This window comes from Oncorhynchus tshawytscha, linkage group LG19, assembly GCF_018296145.1.
Source record: "Oncorhynchus tshawytscha isolate Ot180627B linkage group LG19, Otsh_v2.0, whole genome shotgun sequence".
Taxonomy (NCBI): domain Eukaryota; kingdom Metazoa; phylum Chordata; class Actinopteri; order Salmoniformes; family Salmonidae; genus Oncorhynchus; species Oncorhynchus tshawytscha.
Genome location: NC_056447.1, coordinates 39,837,406 through 39,862,838, shown reverse-complemented (window position 1 = coordinate 39,862,838; position 25,433 = coordinate 39,837,406). Strand labels below are relative to the sequence as shown.

Here is a 25,433-nt window from a genome sequence, read left to right as displayed (position 1 = left end):
ATGACCATCTGATCATTTATCACGCCAGTGTTAATCTGCTAAATTGTAATTACTCGCCTAACTCCTCATGCCTTTTGCACACTATTTTTTAATTTTTTCTACTGTGTTATTGACTTGTTTATTGTTTACTCCATGTGTAACTCTGTGTTGTCTGTTCACACTGCTATGCTTTATCTTGGCCAGGTCGCAGTTGTAAATGAGAACTTGTTCTCAACTAGCCTACCTGGTTAAATAAAGGTGAAATAAAATAAAAATAAAACATAGGCCTAAACTGGTGAGTTTCAACAGTTGCTCCCACTAGCCATGCCCTCGCAGAGCTGACTGTCCCTCTGTCTTACCTGGAGCCCAGCTCTGCGTGTTTGTCCTTGTCCAGCACGCTGCTCAGGTTGTGTTCAGCCAGCGTCTCCTCGGGCACCTCCTCCAGATCTTCCTCCCGCTGTAGAGAGAGACGGTAGTTCTCCAGCTCGATGCGCTCCGGCGTGCCGCGCAGACGCTTAGGCAGGCTGGGCTCCTGCAGCCCGTTGACCTCTGGGACTGGGGTGGATCGTGGAGGGGCGAGGGCGGACGGTTGTCGGGGAAAGAAAACAAGACAGGCTTTCTAAGAAACAGATGGGTAGCATGATTGAGGAGAGGAGCTGGAGGGATACAGCAGTGCAAGAGCCATGCAAGGTGTAGACACTAGGCAGGCTCGAGAATCATTCAAACTGGGGCTATCCTTCTTATCTCCAAGTACAGTATACCAGTATACTGTACCTACTGTATAACATTCTAGCAACCACATCTTTCCATCATCACATTTCCATCTATGTTTCTTCCATGACTATAGTTGAGCACTAATTTTGTATCACTCATTTTGTATGAACTGATGTGTGTCATGTTTGAGCCATTGTTATGTTTGTATACACATTTCTTTAGATTCTAGGACAAACAGACAAAACCACACAGTCATTCTAATAATTTATTGCATTCATTGTTTTTCCTATAGTAGCTCACAAATATAATAGATTTATTATAGACACTATAATATATATGTATTATATAACGTAAGGCTGGTACTACTTTGCCTTTTTCCCATCCTTCCTAGCAAGTCGTAAAACTGACAGTCTAATACAGGGATGGGCAACTAGTGTCCCAAATCAGTACCCTGTTGTAGTAAACATGGTCAATTTACCGACTGGGGGGCCCACATTGACTTTGTTTTCACTTTCACTCAGATATCATATTAATATGGCATTAGTCAGGGCAAAATGTATTGAATTGCAGTAAATTAGCTTAAAAACGGCTAACATTTCTCTCCACCCCATGACAAAATGTGTAGAATTGCAGGATGGATATGGATGTGGGTACGCAGACCTGGATCGCATTCCCTCATGACGAGTTCAGAATTTTTGTGGCTCCAACCCCCATCAAAGTTGCCCATTCCTGGTCTAGTAGAATCAGTCTAAATTTGAGATGAGATTATCCACTTGCATAGGGCACGGCAACACTTAAAAATGTGTTCTTTAAAATGATAAATTTAGCTTAAAATAAGGTGAGAGAAACTTACCAACAGAAAATGTGTTATAAGCAATGGCCGCATGCAACCCTCACTAAAGCATGGTTTGGTGAGGCAGAGTGTGATAGTTCATTTGTTTTCATGCGATGGTGCATGTGGTGACAGTTTGTCAGATTAGTGAAACTGAAGAATGCAGAACTCTAGTATCACAGAGGGACATTTAGAAGTCAATAGAGCCTGCGTCACAGTCTCATGAGACAATAGATTCATGAGCCAATGAATCCTATTCGACTAACCTCAGTTTTAAAGATGATAGGGATTACCACAGGTTAGCATGTGTTATGAAATGATCAATGTTAGCCATTAATAGAAACTATATAAACAAAATGATGGGGACACCCTTTAAATAAGTGGATTTGGCTATTTGGCTATTTCAGCCACACCCGTTGCTGACAAGTGTATAAAATCGAGCGCATGGCCATGCAATCTCCATAGCCAAACATTGTCAGTAGAATGGCCTGACTGAAGAGCTCAGTGACTTTCAATGTGGCACTGTCATAGGGTGTCACCTTTCCTACAAGTCAGTTGGTCAAATTTCTTCCCTGCTAGGGCTGCCCCAGTCAACTGTAAGTGCTGTTATTGTGAAATAGGAATTTCTGGGAGCAATAACGGATGAGCAGCAAAGTGGTAGGCCACAGAAGCTCACAGAACAGGACTGCAGAATGCTGAAGCGCGTAGCGTTTAAAAATCGTCTGTGCTCGGTTGCAACACTACCATGTTCCAAACTGCCTCTGGAAGCAACGTCAGCACAAGAACTGTTCGTTGAGAGCTTCATGAAATGGGTTTCAATGGCCGAGCAGCCGCACACAAGCCCAAGATCACAGCGTTGGCTGGAGTGGTGTAAAACTCACCGCAATTGGACTCTGAAGCAGAGGAAAAGTGTTCTCTGGACTGATGAATCACGCTTCACCATAATTGTTTTATTTATTTAACCTTTATTTAACTAGGCAAGTCAGTTAAGAACAAATTCTTATTTACAATGACGGCCTACCCCGACCAAACCCTAACAACACTGGGCCAATTGTGCATTGCCCAATAGGACTCCCAATCACGGCCGGTTATGATACAGCCTGGAATCGAACCAGGGTCTGTAGTGATGCCTCTAGCACTGAGATGCAGTGTCTTAGACCGCTGCACCACTCGGGAGCCCCATCTGGCAGTCCGACATAAGGAAACTATGTTTGGCTGATGCCAGGCAAACCCTACCTTCATGAATGCATAGTGCCAACTAAGTTTGGTGGAGGATGAATAATGGTCTGTGGCTGTTTTTCATGCTTCGGACTAGGCCCATTAGATCCAGTGAAGGGAAATCTTAATGCTACAGCATACAAAGACATTCTAGAGGATTCTGTGCTTCCAACTTTGTGGCAACAGTTTGGGGAAGGCCCTTTCCAGCTTCAGCATGACAATGCCCCAGTTCACAAAGCAAGGTCCATACAGAAATGGTTTGTTGAGATCGGTGTGGAAGAACTTGACTGGCCTGCACAGAGCTCTGACCTCAAACCCATCGAACACCTTTAGGATGATTGGAACGCCGACTGCGAGCCAGGCCTAATCGCCCAACATCAGTGCCTGACCTCACTAATGCTTGTGGCTGAATGGAAGCAATTCCCCGCAGCAATGTTCCAACATCAAGTGGAACGCCTTCCCAGAAGAGTAGGGACTAGAGGTCGACCGATTAATCTCAATGGCCGATTAATTAGGGCAGATTAAGTTGTTTTTTTTACACCTTTATTTAATCGTTATTTAACTAGGCAAGTCAGTTCAGAATACATTCTTATTTTCAATGACGGCCTAGGAACGAGGCAGAATGACAGATTTTTACCTTGTCAGCCTGGGAGATTCAATCTTGCAACCTTACAGTTAACTACGCCAACGCTCTAACCACCTGCCTCACGAGGAGCCTGCCTATTGCACGAATGCAGTAAGCCAAGGTAAGTTGCTAGCTAGCATTAAACATATCTTATAAAAAACAATCAATCAACGACTGTCGTTGCTCCAATGTGTACTTAACCATAAACATCAATGCCTTTCTTAACTTCTTGGATATAGGGGGCGCTCTTTTAATTTATGGATAAAAAAACGTGCCCGTTTTAAGCGCAATATTTTGTCACGAAAAGATGCTCGACTATGCATATAATTGGCAGCTTTGGAAAGAAAACACTCTAAGGTTTCCAAAACTGCAAAGATATTATCTGTGAGTGCCACAGAACTCATGCTACAGGCGAAACCAATATGATACTTTAACCAGGAAATGGGCAGAATTTTTGAAGCTCTGTTTTCTATTGTCTCCTTATATGGCTGTGAATGCGCCGGGAATGAGCCTGCCCTTCCTATCGTTTCTCCAAGGTGTCTGCAGCATTGTGACGTATTTGTAGGCATATCATTGGAAGATTGGCCATAAGAGACTACATTTACCACGGGTCCGCCCGGTGGCCTTTGTGTAAATTGCTGCGTAATCTTCAGCCGCAGGCATTTTCTCCTGGGATTCAGAGGGGAAAGCACACTTCCACGAACGATATATCATACAAGAGATATGTGAAAAACACCTTGAGGATTGGTTCTAAACAACGTTTGCCATGTTTCAGTCGATATTATGGAGTTAATTTGGAAAAAGTTCTGCGTTTTGAAGACTGAATTTTCGTTTTTTTTGGTAGCCAAATGTGACGCACCAAACGGAGCAATTTCTCCTAAACAAATCATTTTTCATGAAAAACGGAGCATTTGCTATCTAACTGAGAGTCTCCTCATTGAAAACATCTGAAGTTCTTCAAAAGGTAATGATTTTATTTGAATGATTTTCTGGCTTTTGTGAAGAGGTTGCCTGCTAATGCTAACGCTAAATACTATGCTAGGTGCGCTAGCTGTTACACAAATGCTTATTTTGCAATGGTTGAAAAGCATATTTTGAAAATCTGAGATGACAGTGTTGTTAACAAAAGGCTAAGCTTTAGAGCTAGCATATTAATTTCATTTCATTTGCGATTTTCATGAATAGTTAACGTTGCGTTATGGTAATGAGCTTGAGGCTGTATTCACGATCCCGGATCCGGGATGGCTCGACGCAACAGGTTAAAATCAATACACAAGTATATATTTTGAAACCTGCATATTTAGCTAAAAGAAGTCCAGGTTAGCAGGCAATATTAACCAAATTGTGTCACTTCTCTTGCGTTCATTGCACACAGAGTCAGGGTATATGCAACCATTTGGGCCGACTGGCTCTCTGCGAACTAATTTGCCCGAATTTTACGTAATTATGACATAACATTGAAGGTTGTGCAATGTAACAGGAATATTTTGACTTATGGATGACACCAGTTAGATAAAATACGGAACAGAATAAACGTTTTGTTTTCAAGGTGATAGTTTCCGGATTTGACCCAAGGCTCATATTTCTGTGTGTTTATTATAGTTAAGTGATGATTTGATATTTAATAGAGCAGTCTGACTGAGGGGTGGTAGGCAGCAGCAGGCTCGTAATAGTCAAAGTTATATGGTCTAGAGAGAAATAGTCGACACGTTATAATTCCTGTAATAACTTGCGGCTGAAGTTGAAAGGGGTTCCTTTGTTATTTTACCGTTCATGTCTTCCATAGAGAATGTCTTGCTCTACTTCAAATAAGGTCTGTGTTTCGTGCTTAAACTGCCTCAGCATTTTGATACCCGTGTAAATCTCACTAGGATAAGGTTACGTTTGTCAAAATATTTTCATAAATCCACTCTACAAAAAAAAAAAATATTATATTTAGCCAATATTGATCAGAGTTACCTTGTCCTATGGATATCTACACAGTTATAAAATTGGTACGGTGGTGTAAGCCTACACGAAACACAGACCTTATTTTAAGTGAATCTAAAAATATCCTATGGAATAAATGAATGAGCCGCTTTTCAGATTTTGCTAGAAGTTGTCATGGGGATTATGACTCGCACTTTGGAAGTCAATTCTTAACATGCCCATTAATAAAATAGGATTTCCTGCATATAGAAATTACAGTTTTTGTTTTCAACATTCATCACAGGTAACTCAAACTCTATTTTTATTCAAACAGTTGAGAGTATTTGTCTCCTAAGCAGACTCTTCAGTATCATTGTCACTTCAGAGCTGTGTGTGTTTTACAGATGGCAGAGAAAAGCAGAGCACCAGTGTGGGACTATTACATGGAATTAGCACCAGGGAAAGCAAGGTGTCTTATTTGTGATAAAGATGTAAGCATGGGGTCAGCAACGGCTAAATAAATAAAAACACCAACAGGTGGAATCACCTTAAGAACACCCATCCAAAAGCCCATAATATGTATTATATTAAGTTAAAATAAGTGTTCATTGTTCATTCAGTATTGTTGCAATTGTCATTATTACAATAATATATATACACATACTTTTTTATTTTTTAAATTGGCCGATTAATCGGTATCGGCTTTTTTGGTCCTCCAATAAATCGGTATCGGCGTTGAAAAATCATAATCGGTCGACCACTAGTGGAAACTATTATAGCGGTAAAGTGGGGACCAACTCCGTATTAAATGTACATGATTTTGGAGTGAGATGTTTGACGAGCAGGTGTCCACATAATCTTGTAGTGTATACATCATGTTTGCGGCCTGCTTCTATCTTATTACCAAGTATAAAAATGTTCTAGTAGTTGTGGGATGAATGCCTTATACTTACCTTAAATCTAATACTAGCCTAGCAGGCCTACAGATTTCTTAATAAAGTAATCTAAGCTACAAACTTCACACTAGATAATTAGCCGTACATTAGAGACATCAACCTACACGTTTCATCAGTAGAATCTATATAGTATATGCAAGATAAATGCAGCATTTAGCAAAAGCAGTGTGTGTTAGAATGCAAAGAGGGATGCAGGAAGACAGACAGGACACCCACTGACGATACAGTTAGAGATGAGGGGCAGGGTGGCTTTCACAATGGACCAATGACAAGCCCTGTTTCAAGCACTAGCTGTCAGCTTCAGGCTACTCTGATAGGAGGGTGAAAAGGTAAAGCTTACAAAGAACCAATCACAAGCAGTGATACAGGCATGCTCTACTGAGAAGGTCAAATAGGACAAGGTAAAACTAAGGAAGTCAGAGAGCACTACAGGTTACAATCACAATAGAGTTGGGCCTTCAATTAAAGCACAGGCAGGCAAAAGAGCATACTCAACACATTTGTTGAGTAATAAAACATATTTAATATTATAATTAAATTAATATAAATATTACATTTAATGTACAACTATTAATCAATTCAACAGGTTACTGTTAAATTACTTAATTCATTAAATGACTAATTACAGTGAGAAACGGTAAGTAATTACAGTATAATTAAGTCTTAAAAACACACAGAAGCGAACAGCGAAGGCTCATCATTTTGCCTGACTGTTGTTTTAATTTCCCCGCTGAGAGAGATCGAAGAAGATGCACCATTCGTTTAAAATATAGCTGCCACCGGGGGCTACTATATTGACCAAAAGGGGAGGGAATGCTGCATCTTCAAGAAAAAAACAACACACCACAAGCACAGAATCACAGAAATAACATCAATAGGACAGCAAGCTATACGAAAGAGGAATAGAGGATGCTAGCTAACATTCACTCAGTCATTAGTTGTGAAGTAAAGCCACAGAGGTGATATAAGGCGAGGGGGATACAGTATGTTCTATGGGTACTGTAGTACATCATGCTACAAGTCATGCTAGGAGATTGAGCAAGGCGTTGAGGGTGAAACAGCAGAAGAGGTAGATACAGTAGGTATACAGAAGCTGAGAGTTGAGGGAGTTTAGCTCCACCTGGTGGTAGGTCCAGGACAGGGTGCAGCGGAGGGTGCGCAGGGGCCCCTCCCCCAACCATCGAGCCCGGGCCAGTGAGGCCAGGCGGGGCAGTGGTACCACAGCTAGAGGTGAGCAAAGTGGGCTAGTGGGGGTACCTGAGGTCTGGCGCTCAGCGGGAGACAGGGATGCCATCTCCCCCCTCCCGGGGGAGTCCACGGTGACCATGACGGGCAAGGACGCCTGGTTGTCCTGAAGACAGGGGTGGAGGGGGTCAATACACACCCTACACTTCCTGATTGTCCGACATGACAGATCCAGTGTGTGTGTGGGGGGGGGGGAATAGAGGATGGGTCAGTAGTACCTTTGTATTGAGCAGAGCAGAGGTCGGTGCTGGCCTCTTCCTCTGAGCCTGACCAGACAAGCGGTAACAGTAGTGCGGCTTGCAGTAAAACTTCCCTGCAGGAGACAAAAACAGAGAAATATCAAATCAGCGCAAAACAAAACACCTTTCCAGATCAGCCTGCATTCCCCTCATCTGGCTGTTGCATATTCTTTAGTACGGTGAAAGCATCTGTGTGTATTAGACTATGCTGTTCATAGATAGACACTATTATTGTCCTCCTTCCCTCCCTAAGTTCCCAGTGGGCATTCTGGAGTCTGCTCTACCAGTGGGATGACTGGGATCACAAACTAAACAGGGAGAAACAGCCACTCCCTTATTGCTAACAATCTTCTACTTGTTCAATGAGAACAGAGACCTTAACACCCATAGAGAAAAGGGAATGACATCACAAGACTGGAGCAGGCTCTATGAGGATAATGCAGGACAATCTGATAACACCTACTGTAACCACAAGGACATGGCATGGTATAATTGACCATGCTAACAGTACATGTATGTCTACCTATCAGTAGGCCAACATTTCAGTCAGCACTTTCTACAGTGTCATAAAATTCTCAAATGATCCCTGCTGGTAATCTATAAATGTTTGAACATCTTGAAGAACAATCTGGCCTTAATGGTCATGTACTCTTATAATCTCCACCCGGCACAGCCAGCAGAGGACTGGCAACCCTTCAGAGCCTGGTTCCTCTCCAGGGTTCTTCCTAGGTTCCTGCCCTTCTAGGGAGTTTTTCCTAGCCACAGTGCTTCTACATATGAATAGATTGCTGTTTGGGGTTTAAGGCTGGGTTTCTGTACAGCACTTTGTATCATCTGCTGATGTAAAAAGGGATTTCTAAATACATGTGATATATCTGATTGTGTGTCAGTAATGTCTGTGCCCTGTTTGAATTTTGTCAAGACAAAACTAAGTGACTGTCATTCAGTGGGGTGTTCTTGTTCACATGCAGTGAACAATGAGAGCCGGAATTCTTACTGGTTGGTAGGTGACCAAATAATTATGTCATGCTATAAAATGCAAATTAATTACTTTAAAAAAAAATCATACAATGTGATTTTCTGGATTTTTGTTTTATATTCCATCTCTCACAGTTGAAGTGTACCTATGATAAAAAATTACAGACCTCTACATGCTTTGTAAGTAGGAAAACCTGCAAAATCGGTAGTGTATCAAAAACTTGTTCTCCCCATTGTATCAACAGCGTATGCAAGCTAGATCTGTTCACATGTAACGAACAGATCTGGGACCAGCTTACACTTGTATTGACTGAAAAGCACACTACATTATGATCATTGCGAGTGGTCTAAAGAAGCATCTAGGGAGCACGTACCATCCCCCACATCGAAGGCGTAGGATGACAATCTAAGCGTCGTTCCGCAGTAGTCACACTTGAAGCAGCTACGGTGGAAGAACTTGCCCTCGGCACTCAGCCGCTCCATCACGTACACACGCTTCCGGCAGAAGAAGCACACGTCACTGCCCCCGATGTTCTGGGGAAACTCCTTCCTCAGGGAACCCTGTAGAGGAAGAGGGGGAAAGGAGATTAGATCAGGGGCAGGGGAGAGGTGCAGAGCGATGGAGAGAGAGGGTAGGTATTTCCATGGAGCCCCAGCTTCACAACTTAGTGGGAAAATCAAACTGATAGAGAATAATGGGATCAACTGTTCCATTGATATCAAACCATTCACAACCTAGTAGGTCATAACATGGGCCACTAAAACAAAAGACGTTTGCATTGTGAGAAACACAACAAACACAAGGTCAAAATGTTCTACATACACACACACAGAACACTGGTCACAGAGTTAGTTTCTAAGAAACACACAATTACAAATCGTTCTCTATAACTAGCAGGAAGTCCTAGTTACACTCATTATCCCCAAACACCACAGCTGCATTCGCAAGCTGGAGTCACTTCACTCTTGGGTCTACAACATGCCTAGTGCCCTACGACACCATTGGCTCTTACCAATTCCACCAATTCCCTCTCGTCAAGTAAGGGCTTGGGTTCCTCCTGAGGTTGAAGCTGATTGGCTATCTGATCAGCCAATAAGCTTACTCCCCCTGTGTACATCTTTAAATATCTCTATCGACGGCAGAGAAAGAAAGAAAGAAAGGACGGTAGGATGAGAGAAAGAGACATGGAGGAAAAATAAATACATGCAAAGAATGCAAAGGAATGTGATAGATAAGGCACTAAAGAGCACTGGAAAATAACTGATATCATGAGAGGGAAATGAAGCCATGTTTGGTTGATCAAGCGTGTAGATGTGTCGGCTCACTAATCCAATGAACTGCTTTGAATTAGTGTTTTCAAATATGTGCAAAACTGCATAGAACTATTGAACCCTCATTTACACTAATAAAGCCATGAGCCACACCACCACATGCAGTGTCTGACAGAAAAAGTGCTTGGAGTTTAACCATTACAACACCAGCGATGTCTACACACCATTACTTTAATGAGGAGCAACAGCTGTTGACTAGTATGCATTCCTGTATGCATTGTCCACATGCTTGTTAGGACACACATTGGAAATCAGTTCAATCACATATCAGAGGACAGGCAGTGAGTTATTTGGCCCATCTCCCAGAGGCAATGAGTGTGTTAGAGTCAGCCCCACTGCAGATCTCCTCAGGAGGGAGAGGGTACCTGTCGGAGCGTTTCAGGGGAGGAGAGGGGACTCTCTGGGCTATGGCTGCGTGACAGGTGCCACTGTTCTATAAAGAAACGTGAGCGCTTTCTCTTAGGCTCCAGGGGAAAGAAAGAAAAGAGAGGACAATTAAGGCAGGAGGACTTGGCATGAGAACAAAGAGAATAGGCAAAGATGCAAGACAAGCTGATATGGAAAACCCTTGGCTGGGTCATATTCTAATTCTACATAACACGAATGACAGATACTGAGTAAACAATAGGATTAATGGCAGTGTTTTATTTATAGTTTTATTACTCGATCTGACATTAATGACATCTTGTAAAGTAACTAAGGAGATCAGAGATCAGGTCAGTTCTTTTGGTAAAGTCCTCAACTTTGAACCCAGGCCAAGGCTATTGAGTGGTGTGTATCACCTGTGGCTTTGTCGGCTTGCTTTGAAACTGCGAGGCAAGCTGCTCAGCCCTCTCCTGTATACTAAGGCTATGTAACAGCATTTGATCATCAAAGCGCAGAAGCTCTAGCTCCTGCAGAAGAACACATTATTAGATTACAAAGAACAGAATAGGACTGGAAAGGAAGAATTTAGCCAATGCGCAAAGCATCCCATGCTCCACACAAGAGCCATATTATTTAACATTTATTTATCCAGGAAAGACCATTGGAGGCTAGAAACCTCTTTTGCGAGAGCAACCTGATTGATTGTGATAGAGGTTTTAGCCTTGTGTGCTAGGCTATTTGTGCTTGCTTTAGTTGTTTAAGTGATTTTTATGTGACAGGTTCATCTGACAGGTTCATCATATGCATACTAACAAGGGTGCCCTGACTGCTGTGCCTTGACATAACTGATCCACTATTAGCAGAGGTCACTACTCATTTATGGTGTACTTGTAAATGCTGCATTGTTGCAAAGCCAATTTCTATTTGCCATGCAGTAGAAACACAGTAGAAAAACAGGGGCAAATTCAGCTTTGGTCAGCTATTGAGGTTACTGGTTAACAGGGTGGTTACTAGTAGCCTAGCAGTTAAGAGCGTTGGACCAGTAACCAAAAGGTTTCTGGTTCGAATCCTTGCGTTGACTAGGTTAAAACATCAGTTGATGTCCCCTTGAACAAGACACTTAACCCTAATTGCTCCTGTAAATTTCTCTGGATTAGAGTGTCTGCTAAATGACTCAAACGTAAAATGTAGCAGTCTGAGGAGAAATGTTATAATGCAGCTGTCCTTGATGGCAGTAGGTATATCTTATATAATTTAAAATCGAATCAATCTATCAAAATCAATCTAGTGAGTTTTCCAAGGAGCAGAGATGTGTTAATGTAGTTCTCCCCAGAGAGGAGGGGCTACCTGTCTGAGCGTTTCAGGGGAGGAGAGGGGGCTACCTGTCTGAGCGTTTCAGGGGAGGAGAGGGGGCTACCTGTCTGAGCGTTTCAGGGGAGGAGAGGGGGCTACCTGTCTGAGCGTTTCAGGGGAGGAGAGGGGGCTACCTGTCTGAGCGTTTCAGGGGAGGAGAGGGGGCTACCTGTCTGAGCGTTTCAGGGGAGGAGAGGGGGCTACCTGTCTGAGCGTTTCAGGGGAGGGGAGGAGGGGGGCTACCTGTCTGAGCGTTTCAGGGGAGGAGAGGGGGCTACCTGTCTGAGCGTTTCAGGGGAGGAGAGGGGGCTACCTGTCTGAGCGTTTCAGGGGAGGAGAGGGGGCTACCTGTCTGAGCGTTTCAGGGGAGGAGAGGGGGCTACCTGTCTGAGCTTTCAGGGGAGGAGAGGGGGGCTACCTGTCTGAGCGTTTCAGGGAGGAGAGGGGGCTACCTGTCTGAGCATTTCAGGGGGGGGCTACCTGTCTGAGGAGAGGGGCTACCTGTCTGAGCGTTTCAGGGGAGGAGAGGGGGCTACCTGTCTGAGCGTTTCAGGGGAGGAGAGGGGGCTACCTGTCTGAGCGTTTCAGGGGAGGAGAGGGGGCTTGTCTGAGCGTTTCAGGGGAGGAGAGGGGGCTACCTGTCTGAGCGTTTCAGGGGAGGAGAGGGGGCTACCTGTCTGAGCGTTTCAGGGGAGGAGAGGGGGCTACCTGTCTGAGCGTTTCAGGGGAGGAGAGGGGGCTACCTGTCTGAGCGTTTCAGGGGAGGAGAGGGGGCTACCTGTCTGAGCGTTTCAGGGGAGGAGAGGGGGCTACCTGTCTGAGCGTTTCAGGGGAGGAGAGGGGGCTACCTGTCTGAGCGTTTCAGGGGAGGAGAGGGGGCTACCTGTCTGAGCGTTTCAGGGGAGGAGAGGGGGCTACCTGTCTGAGCGTTTCAGGGGAGGAGAGGGGGCTACCTGTCTGAGCGTTTCAGGGGAGGAGAGGGGGCTACCTGTCTGAGCGGGGGAGGAGAGGGGGGCTACCTGTCTGAGCGTTTCAGGGGAGGAGAGGGGGCTACCTGTCTGAGCGTTTCAGGGGAGGAGAGGGGGCTACCTGTCTGAGCGTTTCAGGGGAGGAGAGGGGGCTACCTGTCTGAGCGTTTCAGGGGAGGAGAGGGGGCTACCTGTCTGAGCGTTTCAGGGGAGGAGAGGGGGCTACCTGTCTGAGCGTTTCAGGGGGAGAGGGGGCTACCTGTCTGAGCGTTTCAGGGGAGGAGAGGGGGCTACCTGTCTGAGCGTTTCAGGGGAGGAGAGGGGGCTACCTGTCTGAGCGTTTCAGGGGAGGAGAGGGGGCTACCTGTCTGAGCGTTTCAGGGGAGGAGAGGGGGCTACCTGTCTGAGCGTTTCAGGGGAGGAGAGGGGGCTACCTGTCTGAGCGTTTCAGGGGAGGAGAGGGGGCTACCTGTCTGAGGGGGGAGGAGAGGGGGCTACCTGTCTGAGCGTTTCAGGGGAGGAGAGGGGGCTACCTGTCTGAGCGTTTCAGGGGAGGAGAGGGGCTACCTGTCTGAGCGTTTCAGGGGAGGAGAGGGGGCTACCTGTCTGAGCGTTTCAGGGGAGGAGAGGGGGCTACCTGTCTGAGCGTTTCAGGGGAGGAGAGGGGGCTACCTGTCTGAGCGTTTCAGGGGAGGAGAGGGGGCTACCTGTCTGAGCGTTTCAGGGGAGGAGAGGGGGCTACCTGTCTGAGCGTTTCAGGGGAGGAGAGGGGGCTACCTGTCTGAGCGTTTCAGGGGAGGAGAGGGGGCTACCTGTCTGAGCGTTTCAGGGGAGGAGAGGGGGCTACCTGTCTGAGCGTTTCAGGGGAGGAGAGGGGGCTACCTGTCTGAGCGTTTCAGGGGAGGAGAGGGGGCTACCTGTCTGAGCGTTTCAGGGGAGGAGAGGGGGCTACCTGTCTGAGCGTTTCAGGGGAGGAGAGGGGGCTACCTGTCTGAGCGTTTCAGGGGAGGAGAGGGGGCTACCTGTCTGAGCGTTTCAGGGGAGGAGAGGGGGCTACCTGTCTGAGCGTTTCAGGGGAGGAGAGGGGGCTACCTGTCTGAGCGTTTCAGGGGAGGAGAGGGGGCTTGTCTGAGCGTTTCAGGGGAGGAGAGGGGGCTACCTGTCTGAGCGTTTCAGGGGAGGAGAGGGGGCTACCTGTCTGAGCGTTTCAGGGGAGGAGAGGGGGCTACCTGTCTGAGCGTTTCAGGGGAGGAGAGGGGGCTACCTGTCTGAGCGTTTCAGGGGAGGAGAGGGGGCTACCTGTCTGAGCGTTTCAGGGGAGGAGAGGGGGCTACCTGTCTGAGCGTTTCAGGGGAGGAGAGGGGGCTACCTGTCTGAGCATTTCAGGGGAGGAGAGGGGGCTACCTGTCTGAGCATTTCAGGGGAGGAGAGGGGGCTACCTGTCTGAGCATTTCAGGGGAGGAGAGGGGGCTACCTGTCTGAGCATTTCAGGGGAGGAGAGGGGGCTACCTGTCTGAGCATTTCAGGGGAGGAGAGGGGGCTACCTGTCTGAGCATTTCAGGGGAGGAGAGGGGGCTACCTGTCTGAGCATTTCAGGGGAGGAGAGGGGGCTCTCTGGGCTCTGGCTGTGAGACCGGTGCCACTGTTCTATAAAGAAACGTGAGGGCTTTTTCTTAGGCTCCAGGGGAAGGAGAGGACAGATAAATAATGTAGGACAGTTCAGAAAAGGCAACAGGACTGAGATTGACAATGAGGAATTCGTTCTTAGCTAGAGTACAGTAGTAAACCAGCACCAAAGACACTCAAACTATTAAAAAAATGAATAAATCCACAAGGCCCATCACTTACAGATAATGAATTGACTGATTATATACGGCTCTGTTTTTTCACACAACATGCCATGGTGTTCACCTTTGGTTTCTCAGGTTTACCCTTAAACTTAGCGACTAATCTCGCAGACCTCTCCTGAATGCTAGGGATGTGAATAGGCTCTGGCTCGTCAAGCTGCACGGGTTTCCATTTCTGCAGATTAAACGAAGGTAAGCATTGTGTGTGTTTACAGTCTGTGTGTCCCAAAACATGATAATACTGGTTTGATGCAGTTAGCTGGTATGGTTGGCTTGAGAATTTAAGACAGGCTATGAAATAAACAGACCTCTATTGACAACCCACTCTTTCAGGGGGAGTTGGGATATTTAAAAAAAAACTCATTTCAAATTCACACATGTATATTAATACACACTTGTACATGTGTCAAATAGGACAAATATAAGCACCCACCAAATTATTATTTACAAATTGCACACATATCATCTAATACTGTATATGAGTCAGCATGCAAGCACTGCTATGGCGATAGAGATCAAACAATAGTGCCCAAACTAAACATATGAGACTAGCCTTGAAATACTGTATACTTACATACTGTAAGTCATCTGCTTACACTTTGTTGATTGTTCCAATCATATTCTGACCACAACAATCCCTTCCATCCCACACAAGCCGTAGAGCCACCCAGTCACACACACTATGCCTGTGTTGTTAGTTCCCTGAGGGTTAGCACTGACCACAGGCCCATTCAACCATGGTTACCCTGTGTGTCAGAAGGGTCTGGTCTTGGGTGGTGACTGCCTCCTCCATCACAATGCTGAAGGACACCCAGACACTTCAAAACTGACAGCTAGGGCCATGTTTCTCCGCTCATAAACAAACCACAGCATGCCATGTACATCATCAGATCTTTCACTGCAGAAAGTATGGCAACAAGGCCTACCTACACGCTGGTCAGCCACAACACAAGAAACCCACTGACGAGAAGAACGGATACTAAGACTAGATACAGTTCATTTTAGTTAGGTTGGAAGTCCTCAAATCAAATGTTATTGTCACATACACATGGTTAGCAGATGTTATTTCCAGTGTAGCGAAATGCTAACGTCTAGGACGTTAATATAGGGAGGGGAAGAAGAGTCACTACATTTAGCTTTCTACTTTGACGGCACAACTGGATAGCTTGTTCGTAAGGTAAGACAAGACCTGAGAGGATAGAGGTTAGATAAAGGATCAACAAGGCAGAGGACAGGGGAGTGTGTCTGGTCTGGTATGGACTAGACTGGTCACCTGTAAGTGAAGATAGAGTGAGGAGGTGGAGGAAGAGGAGGAGAGCAGAATGGTTTTCTTAGGGCAGCTCCGTGAGCCACAGGTTGACTCTGTACTGCTTCTTGGCTTGAGAGTGGAGAGGAGGACACGCCGTCACTTGTCACTGACGTGCACAATTCCTCCGTTCAACACGTGCACACACAGACACACAGCTCTGTACCCTTCAGGTGTCATATTGCCTCATCCAAATTCACTTTTGAATTCAGTGAGTCAACAAACATTCACATATTAATATCAATTTAACTAATGATTCACATCCAATAGGCTAAAACAATAATCTGCTACAGTATCACCCTCACACTCATTCTGTAACTACCGCTGGCATTCTACCACACTACACACTCAAGTCAACACTGATTCATCACACACAGCCACCCACTGGACGTATGTGAGAATTAAGGCAAATAAACAACATTTCTTCACATTTACAAACTAATTAGTTTACAGTTAAGCAAGCATGAGATACGTTTTTTTAAATTTGATTTTTTACAGCCACAAAAACCTTTTGGGACACTCTTGTGAGTGAATTAGAAAAAAGCGAGAGGAATAGCATGATGAGAAAAGTATGAAATACTGTGGTGAGCGAGAGTATACTTATGTGTAGGGTTGCAAAATGTTTGGAACTTTCAATAAATTCAATAGTTTTCTAGAAATCCTGGTTGGAGGAATCCTGATCTCCTGCTTATTACCTCCTGATTCCGGGAAGTCATCCAACTGGGATTTCTGAAAAAGCAGGGAATTTATTGAAAGTTCCAAACATTTTGCAACCCTACTTATAAGAGTCTGAAGAGCTACTAAATCAGTACACTAATCAGTGAAAATGAGTGTGTGAGATAGAAAAGTGGTATTGGAGAGCCTGTTCCTGGAGAACTACCTACCCTCCTGAAGGTTATAACTAACCTGATTCATCTTATCAACCAGCTAATTATTAGAATGTGGTGCGGTAGATTAGGGTTGGACTGAACACCTACGGGAGGGTAGCTCTCCAGGAACAGGGCTGGAGAGCCCTGGTCTTTATGTTAATGGATTAACGGTCTGTTAGCTAATTATTTCCACCAAAAATATTTTTCACGACAGACTATTTCCAACCAATTAGCTCAACTGCAGATTAGCTTTCATGGGTCAATCAAGCACAGCTCTGAACTGGCCATTTCACGTAGGGGTTCAAACTGTTAGACATAGCATATTTAATTTTAAAAGGACTAAACAAAAAAACAACAAAGCAGCTTTGATGATTAGTGCACAAGCGAACTAAGCTAAAACTTTGATGATTAGCACAATGAAGCTAACTGAGCTAAGCTGAAGTGATAGCCTTTGTCTATCAAAGCAGGGGATGTTAGCTAGCTAGTAACTAGCTATGATAGCATGGTTAACTGGTTAGCTGGAGATGGGAGACCGACTAGTAGGCAGGGACTACTACAGCGTCAGACCAGCTAGCCATACCTGCTCCCCTCTGTTGGGGAGGGTCTTATAGCCAAAGCTGAGCTGCTCCTGCTGTTGGGTTTGTTTCTGAGACAACATGGCAGGGGAGGGAGAGGGATAGGGAGAGGGATACGCCACATGAGACAAGAGAGAACATGACATCACGTCACTCACTGTCTGGAACGAACAGCACCCACACACAGCTGGTTATTCTGATATCACACACACGGAACTACTGGTTTCATCACTCCACAGAAAATAAAGCATGCTATGTCTAGGATGAATAACAGTTAACAATCTGCACACAAAGCAGCTTTCCCCATGTATACTACTGTAAAACACAGCAGAGAGACGGTTGGTTAGGGACATCCAGGGGTTAGACAAGGGTCTAGGGGAGGGAGGTGAAGTGTCCACTCTTTACCTGTCTCCATGCAGGGACCAGAGCTAGGCAGACAGACTCCCTGGGGGGGTCCAGAGGGGCAGGAGGCGGGGGAGGGGGCTGTGCCACAAGAAGATCCAGATTGGGCAGAGAATCCCCCTTTGACCAGTGGAAGATGAGTGACAGTCAAAGTGGCCAATAAGAGACCAGGACACAGTGAGCGCAACCAACCATGAGTCAAGGTCATGATCCATGATTGGAGGAGAGGAAGAAGAGAAAAATAGAGAGGGAAGTGAATCATCAGAAGAGAGTTATGCTGGTTGGAAAACAAACTGGGAGCAAAAACTAAAAGTAAATTGTGTGTGTCAAGAATAGCATGCTGTGTAATGTAGTGTGACTACAAATGTAGGATGTTCATTTGATCACTCTTATGTTACTGAGAATTTTCAAGCAAAAAAGGAAGTGCAAACTTGTTGTGTATTTAAGTTTTAAAAAGGCTTCTAAAGTTTGTAATTTCCACTAAATTTCAGACTTGATATGGCATAATGAAAAATGTTATCAACCCCTGCAAACATGTCCATTAATTATAATTCACATAATTTACATTTCCTGTTGCTCCAGGATTATTTTCCTGCTGTAACAAACTGGCTCAAATTAAGATCCTACATCTGGACAATATGACATGCATTATTATTGTACAAACTGGAACCATCTTAGGTTTGTAATTTACTATAGACTTAAGAAAAATAATATGGACACTGTGGCAAAGACATTATCAGCATTTCATGCAAAGAGCTGAGGGTCAAAGAAGTGGTGAAAAGGTGAAGCCCCGTGGTTTGAAACACCCACACAGACACACTCCACTTTCAGCCATTCTGGTGCAACACACAGTCCCAATTCAACACAGCAGCAGCAGAATCAAATTGAATATTACCACCAGTGGGACTCAACATAAGTAGGGCTCAGCGCCTATAAACCAACTTGTACTATACAGCCTCTTTGATGGGCCATGTGTAGCTGGTTATTATATGATTAGAAAAGATGACGACAACATTGATTTACCAATTTACCAATCAGATTGTCCAAATCTGTGACCAAGAGAGAAACGCTTCTAGCATTCTGCTCGAAGCTCTAGACCTGAGGCAGGCTACTTCTAACGTGTCATCAATTCAATTTACATCTACCGAGTCTTTTGTGTATCAAAGATTGTATCAGATTTCACAACAGCAAAACACACATCCCGAGCAGGAATTTTAGATTTGGCACCACTTGGGAATGCTGCCCGTGAGTTGTCTTTCTATGTCAACAATAGTAGCTTGTGTTCCACTAGCCCACAGAGCCCCCACACTGCTCCAGGCCTGCAGTATTGCCTCTCAGGGTGACTTGCCCAGGATCAGGTCTTGAGTTGGGTCTGTAAACCCATTTCTCCCCATTGTCACCACTATCATCCTACCAACTGTAAGCCTGCCAGGCCCGTGCCACATTAGTACTAGCATTCTGGGCCCGTATTCACAAAGCATCTCAGCATAGGAGTGCTGATGTAAGATCAGGTCCTCTGTAGCTCAGTTGGTAGAGCATGGCTCTTGCAATGCCAGGATAGTGGGCTCGAATCCTAGGACCACCTATTAGAGGTCGACCGATTAATTAGGGCCGATTTCAAGTTTTCATAACAATCGGAAATTGGTGTTTGTTTTTGGGCACCGATTAGCCTATTTTTTTTAATACCCTTATTTAACTAGGCAAGTCAGTTAAGAACACATTCTTATTTTGAATGACGCCCTAGGAACGGTATGTTAACTGCCTCGTTCAGGGGCAGAATGACAGATTTTCACCTTGTCAGCTCGGGGGACCCAATCTTGCAACCTTACAGTTAACTAGTCCAACGCAATAACGACCTGCCTCTCTCTCGTTGCACTCCACAAGGAGACTGCCTGTTACGCAAATGCAGTAAGCCAAGGTAAGTTGCTAGCTAGCATTAAACTTATCTTATAAAAAACAATCAATCATAATCACTAGTTAACTACACATGGTTGATGATATTAAAGGTTAAATAAAATATTTTAAAAAATTACTAGATATTATCTAGCATGTCCTGCGTTGCATATAATCTGACCGAGCATACAAGTATCTAAGTATCTGACTGAGCGGGGGTAGGCAGAAGCAGGCGTGTAAACATTCATTCAAACAGCACTTTCGTGCGTTTTGCCAGCAGCTCTTCGTTGTGCGTCAAGCATTGCGCTGTTTATGATTACAAGCCTATCAACTCCCGAGATGAGTAACCGAAGTGAAATGGCTAGCTAGTTAGCGCGTGCCAATAGCGTTTCAAACGTCACTCGCTCTGAGCCTTCTAGTAGTTGTTCCCCTTGCTCTGCATGGGTAACGCTGCTTCGATGGTGGCTGTTGTCGTTGTGTTGCTGGTTCGAGCCCAGGGAGGACAGGAGCTATACTGTTACACTGGCAATACTAAAGTGCCTATAAGAACATCTAATAGTCAAAGTTTAATGAAATACAAATGGTATAGAGGGAAATAGTCCTATAATTCCTATAATAACTACAACCTAAAACTTCTTACCTGGGAATATTGAAGACTCATGTTAAAAGGAACCACCAGCTTTCATATGTTCTCATGTTCTGAGCAAGGAACTTAAACGTTAGCTTTCTTACATGGCACATATTGCACTTTTACTTTATTCTCCAACACTTTGGTTTTGCATTATTTAAACCAAATTGAACATGTTTCATCATTTACTAAATTGAGGCTAAATTGATTTTATTGATGTATTATATTAAGTTAAAATAAGTGTTCATTCAGTATTGTTGTAATTGTCATTATTACAAAAAAACACACACAAAAAAAACGGCTGATTAATCGTTATCGGCTTTTTAGGTCCTCCAATAATCGGTATCGGCGTTAAAATCATTATCGGTCGACCTTTACCACCTATACTTATAGAATATATCCACACATGACTAAGTTGCTTTGGATAAAAGTGTCTGCTAAATGGAGTTTTAATTATGCATTTTACTTAATCATTCATTATGATCCTAGAGCAGCACTCCTACTCTGAAGCTTTATGAATACAGGCCCTGGAGTTCAACACATTAATACAGTAGTACAGTTTTGCTACACACTCAGCATCACGAGACTTGGAGTCATGTTAGACGCCATGAGATTAAATAGATCTACATCTAACTTCTGCATAGTTACTCTGTCTAGACATATTTACTCTGTCTAGACAAACAAAACACTGTCTAGACAAACAAAGCTGTCTTCATGTCATTATCATCCAGGAAAGCTAAATCTCAAGCAACAGTTCTCTTGTTTAAAACAGTTTACTCCGTCTCTAGTCTCTTCCCCCATCCAGGCAAGCAAGACTACTCCTTCTCCCATCGTCAACACCACCCAGACATAATGAGTCTCTCCATACCTGTCGTTTGAGGCCCTTGGACTCTGCAGGAGCATTCTCCTCAAACTTGGCGAGGAGCTGGGTGGCCATGGACTTGACTTTGTTATGGTTCCCTACAGCTGCGGTCTCTTCCTTCATCTTCCTCTCCGTTAGAGCAGTACTGTTTGACGGCCTGTCATCATGGTTACCCCTCAAAACCTCCTCCTGTTACAAACACACGGACAGTACGAAACCAGAGAATGAGTTTAACCTGAGAGACATTTCTATCCGTCTGCAAAGCAGAGTTCAACGCCTGAATTATATTTTTAACCCTTGAAAGTTTTACGCACTTCTTCAGAATGGCCAGCCTGGCTAGTCTTCCTCCTCTTCCCCAAACCATCCACATCCTTCTCCTTCTTGTCCTGTTGATCACATAATCACATGTTGTCACTGGTTATTTCAGGCAGACAGCTATGGACTCCAACAGTAGCATTATAAGATGATGATATACACAGCAGTAACACAGTGCTGAAGGGAAAGGGACTGCTGAGCTGACAATGATGCATTGGAGAACCTTGGGGTTGCGTTTGCGGGATATGGCGATGCTCTGGCCCAGCTTGCTAAGGAAGGAGATGGGAGACTTAGTGCTGTTGATCAACGCAGCCTTCTCCTCAGGGCTCATGTTCTGGTTATCTGGAAATATAAAATATACTAAATTTAAGGCGTTACACACTAGGGTCATGAAAATTGCAAGCATTTCCCATTGGACGAGTTCAGGTAGTCCCTCCCTGTTTCTGGTCTGTTTGGTGCATAATATATATTACTGATCACTCAGTGTGTATAACATTTCAACCAACCTTCAACACTCCCCCACCCCCCAAATAAAAACGATATTCATGAAACTAGCATGAGTTTCTAGCATACTCACCTCCGGCCCCAGGGGGAACTGTGTCCTTGAACATCTCGTAGAACTGGCTGAGGTACATGACCATGGAGAGCTTGTCGGGCTCTGACACCTGGGACATCTCCTTGCCCGTCATGCAGGGGGAGATTCCAAACTCCCGCTCGGCCACGTCAAAGCCCAACTGGTTGTTTTTCTGTTGGTCCCGTTCGTCCAGGGAGTCAAAGTCACTGTAGGGCAGAGAGAGACAGCATGTCTGGGAGTCAAAACAACCAGTAACACTGAATGTTATCACTTGGCTTTCCAAATAAACATGACAAGCACACTAAGCAGGTTCTAATGCAGTGGATGCAGAGGTTGACATTAGCACGCCACCCTTTTCCTTGTATGGATAGTGTTGCAGCATCAGCACCATGCTATTAGCAGTGCGGGAAGTCAGTGAGATACCTGGAAATAGAAAATGTAAGGCATTACACCAGGGTCGTATCCATTAAGGTTTTGCAATTGAAAATAGGGATACCTTCTTGAGCACAAACTTATTTATGAACTCCAATCTGGCTTTAGAACAGCTCATTCCACTGATACTTGCCTTATCCACCTTTCTGACCAGAGTATAAGAATATTTTGAAGATAAATACACAACGCAGAGACAGATGACAAGACGTCAATAGAGTACGAGAGGATAAGAGGACGAAAAGTCAATAACGATCCACGGAAAGTGTTTTTTCTGTAATAGGGGATTAAAGAGCAATGAGTCAGAGACATGGGAGGAATGTGTCTATACAGTGAGCCTGAAATAGAAGGGGAACTATACAGGTATGGTCATGTTAGACTTGCAAAAGCTTTTGACACTGTGGACCATGATATTATCCTGATGAAATTGAAATGTTTGGGTCTAAATGATGTAGCAGTGAATTGGTTTAGGTCTTATCTGACCAACAGAACACAAGTATGTAATGTTGGTGATGTTCTGTCAGAGGCTAAAGAAATATCCTGTGGAGTACAGCAAGGGTACATCTTATTTACAGGTTAATGATATGCTAGACACACTAAAGTGGAAACTCCTGCTTTATTCTGATGACACAGCCATACTGGTATCAGGGAAGGATACAGTTTACAAAGCCAGAACAGGACTGGACACCCCTCATAGCCTGGTTCCTCTCTAGGTTTCTTCCTAGGGAGTTTTTCCTAGCCACAGTGCTTCTACACCTGCATTGCTTGCTGTTTGGGGTTTTAGGCTGGGTTTCTGTACAGCACTTTGAGATATCAGCTGATGTAAGAAGGGCTTTATAAATACATTTGACAGAGGAGACCCTGAGTAAGGAATTGCATTTTGTTAGAGATTGGTTGACGGACAACAAATTGTCACTACATTTGGGAACAACTGAATCAATTTTGTTTAGAACAGAATGTAGATTGCTTAGGTTTGACAAGATAAAAGGTCAACTGTGCAGGCAAGGAGATTGAATCTAAAACAAGTGTAATTTATCTTTGTGTGTCCCTAGAGCAATCCCTTTCTAGAGACCTGATTGCTGCTAAAGTTCTTTCTAAAATGGCAAACAAATTGATATTTTAATATAGTAACACTAGATATTTTAACATCAAAGTTAAGAAACTGCTCGTCTCAGCCTTGATTCAGTGTCATTTTGGTTATGCCTGCTCTGCTTGGTATAGTGGGCTATCAAAAAAGATGAAAAAGCAAATGCAGGTCATGCAAAATAATGGTAATGTTATCAGCTAAATGTGCCCCCTAGGACCCACATAGGGGTACAGTTCCCGGGAGGTGGGCTTGTTGCCTTTGGAGTCCAGAGTGGACCAACTTTAATCATATGTATGACACCTTAAATGATCGTGCCCCAGGTTATATGAAAAACAACATTGATATGGTCTTTAACCAACACAGTTACAATACCAGAGCTACAGTAGTGTTATGTCTTGTAAAATCCCAAGAGTAAACAGTACTGTGAGGAGCACGTGTTTCTATACAGGCATTTGTCTGTGGAATAGCCTTCCCTTGGAGGTCAAGCAAAGAAAAAGTAGAAATAGCTTTAAAAAGCAGGCAAAGGTTTTCATTTGGACAAAGTTGTCTTAAGAGAAACCACTCCACTGCCCCTTGTGCCCCTTTCCGCTGATCAAGTGGATTTATTTGAATGATACTGTACTGTAGGTATGATGTGCAATGAATAAATTGTTTTAATGCAAAATGAATATGGTTGATTTTTAAGGTTAGGGAAAAGTGCAGTGAAAAGTACCACTTTTTAGCATGTCAATATAAATGAATGTATTTATGGTTGTTTGTAATTTGGTCTTGTCTTTTAATCATTATATGTATTATTATTATTTTTACCATCGAAGACCACTTTGGAAACCAGTGTTTTAATTAATAATTCCAAGTGATATCCTCTGGGTCCACATTGTACATTTTGTGGTAGCCATCTGTGCACTGCCTTAATGCATATTTCCCATCCATGCATCCTTTTCACACACCCCTGCCCCAGTCATCTGGACAATGAAAGGCAGCAGGGCAGAAGAGAACTACTTGGTAAACGTCAGTCAGGGTTATAAGGCTAATCGCTGTGTAGCCAGCAGAGGGTAACAACTTAATCTCTCCCCTCGTTAGGCAATGTGTGTGTCTCTGCTGTGTGTGTGTGTGTGTGTGTGTGTGTGTGTGTGTGTGTGTGTGTGTGTAGTAGGGGTACCATACATACTTTTCCCTGAAGCTACAGGCAATTTGACTCTGAGCTTTTACCTAATGTACTGAAAAGCCAAGGCCTTGACAGCAAGTGCCAGGAGATAAATAACACATGCTACAAACAAAGTGGTAAAGCAGCACATCAGTCAGGCCATTCCAGTCAATGAAGGTACCAGGCCATTCCAGTCAATGAAGGTACCAGGCCATTCCAGTCAATGAAGGTACCAGGCCATTCCAGTCAATGAAGGTTTGAACCCATTTTGTTGCTGACAGTAAGGACCATGTTAATGCCAGTATGTAAGGACCTGACAAAGATCTAAACCATGTGCATATTGACTAGCCTGATGAATATTTACTGGCAGAATTCATATTTACAAGCCTAATTACATGATGGACCAATCATGTGCAGGTCCTACTTCATTCCTATGCTTATAATAAATAATAATAATAATAATAATAATAATAATAATAATAATAGGAACTTAGCGCTTTTCAAGGACCCAGGGTTGATTTACAAGTAAACCTAACCTGTAAGCATTTCTACAGGAGAAATACAGATATACAGAACCAGTTAAAAGTTAACACACCTACTCATTCCAGGGTTGTTCTTTATTTTTACTATTTTCTACATTATAGTGAAGACATCAAAACAATGAAATAACACATATCCAATCATGAAGTAACCAAAAAAAGTGTTAAATCAAAATAGATTTTATATTTGAAATTCTTCAAAGTAGCCACCCTTTGCTTTGATGACAGCTTTGCACACTCTTGGCATTCT

At 44.0% G+C, this 25,433-nt stretch overlaps 1 protein-coding gene across 30 annotated transcripts in view; it reads right to left on the bottom strand.

Annotated features, from left to right (window-relative positions):
• Positions 1-25,433, bottom strand: part of LOC112218753 (protein-methionine sulfoxide oxidase mical3a) — a 146,334-nt gene that overhangs the window by 41,443 nt on the left and 79,458 nt on the right. For 26 of the 30 annotated variants that reach the window (XM_042301660.1, XM_042301661.1, XM_042301667.1 and 23 more), the window contains 15 exons: positions 21,988-22,190; positions 21,634-21,752; positions 21,410-21,481; positions 21,102-21,284; positions 17,716-17,832; positions 17,316-17,381; positions 15,834-15,938; positions 14,625-14,735; positions 10,809-10,919; positions 10,392-10,490; positions 9,708-9,824; positions 9,069-9,255; positions 7,696-7,790; positions 7,490-7,583; positions 339-534 (listed from right to left, as the gene is read on the bottom strand). In XM_042301660.1, the coding sequence (XP_042157594.1) occupies positions 339-534; positions 7,490-7,583; positions 7,696-7,790; positions 9,069-9,255; positions 9,708-9,824; positions 10,392-10,490; positions 10,809-10,919; positions 14,625-14,735; positions 15,834-15,938; positions 17,316-17,381; positions 17,716-17,832; positions 21,102-21,284; positions 21,410-21,481; positions 21,634-21,752; positions 21,988-22,190 (1,875 nt within the window). The remainder of the gene's footprint in view (positions 1-338; positions 535-7,489; positions 7,584-7,695; positions 7,791-9,068; positions 9,256-9,707; positions 9,825-10,391; positions 10,491-10,808; positions 10,920-14,624; positions 14,736-15,833; positions 15,939-17,315; positions 17,382-17,715; positions 17,833-21,101; positions 21,285-21,409; positions 21,482-21,633; positions 21,753-21,987; positions 22,191-25,433) is intronic. The other 4 variants (XM_024379852.2, XM_024379848.2, XM_024379860.2 and 1 more) reach the window with 4 other exon arrangements.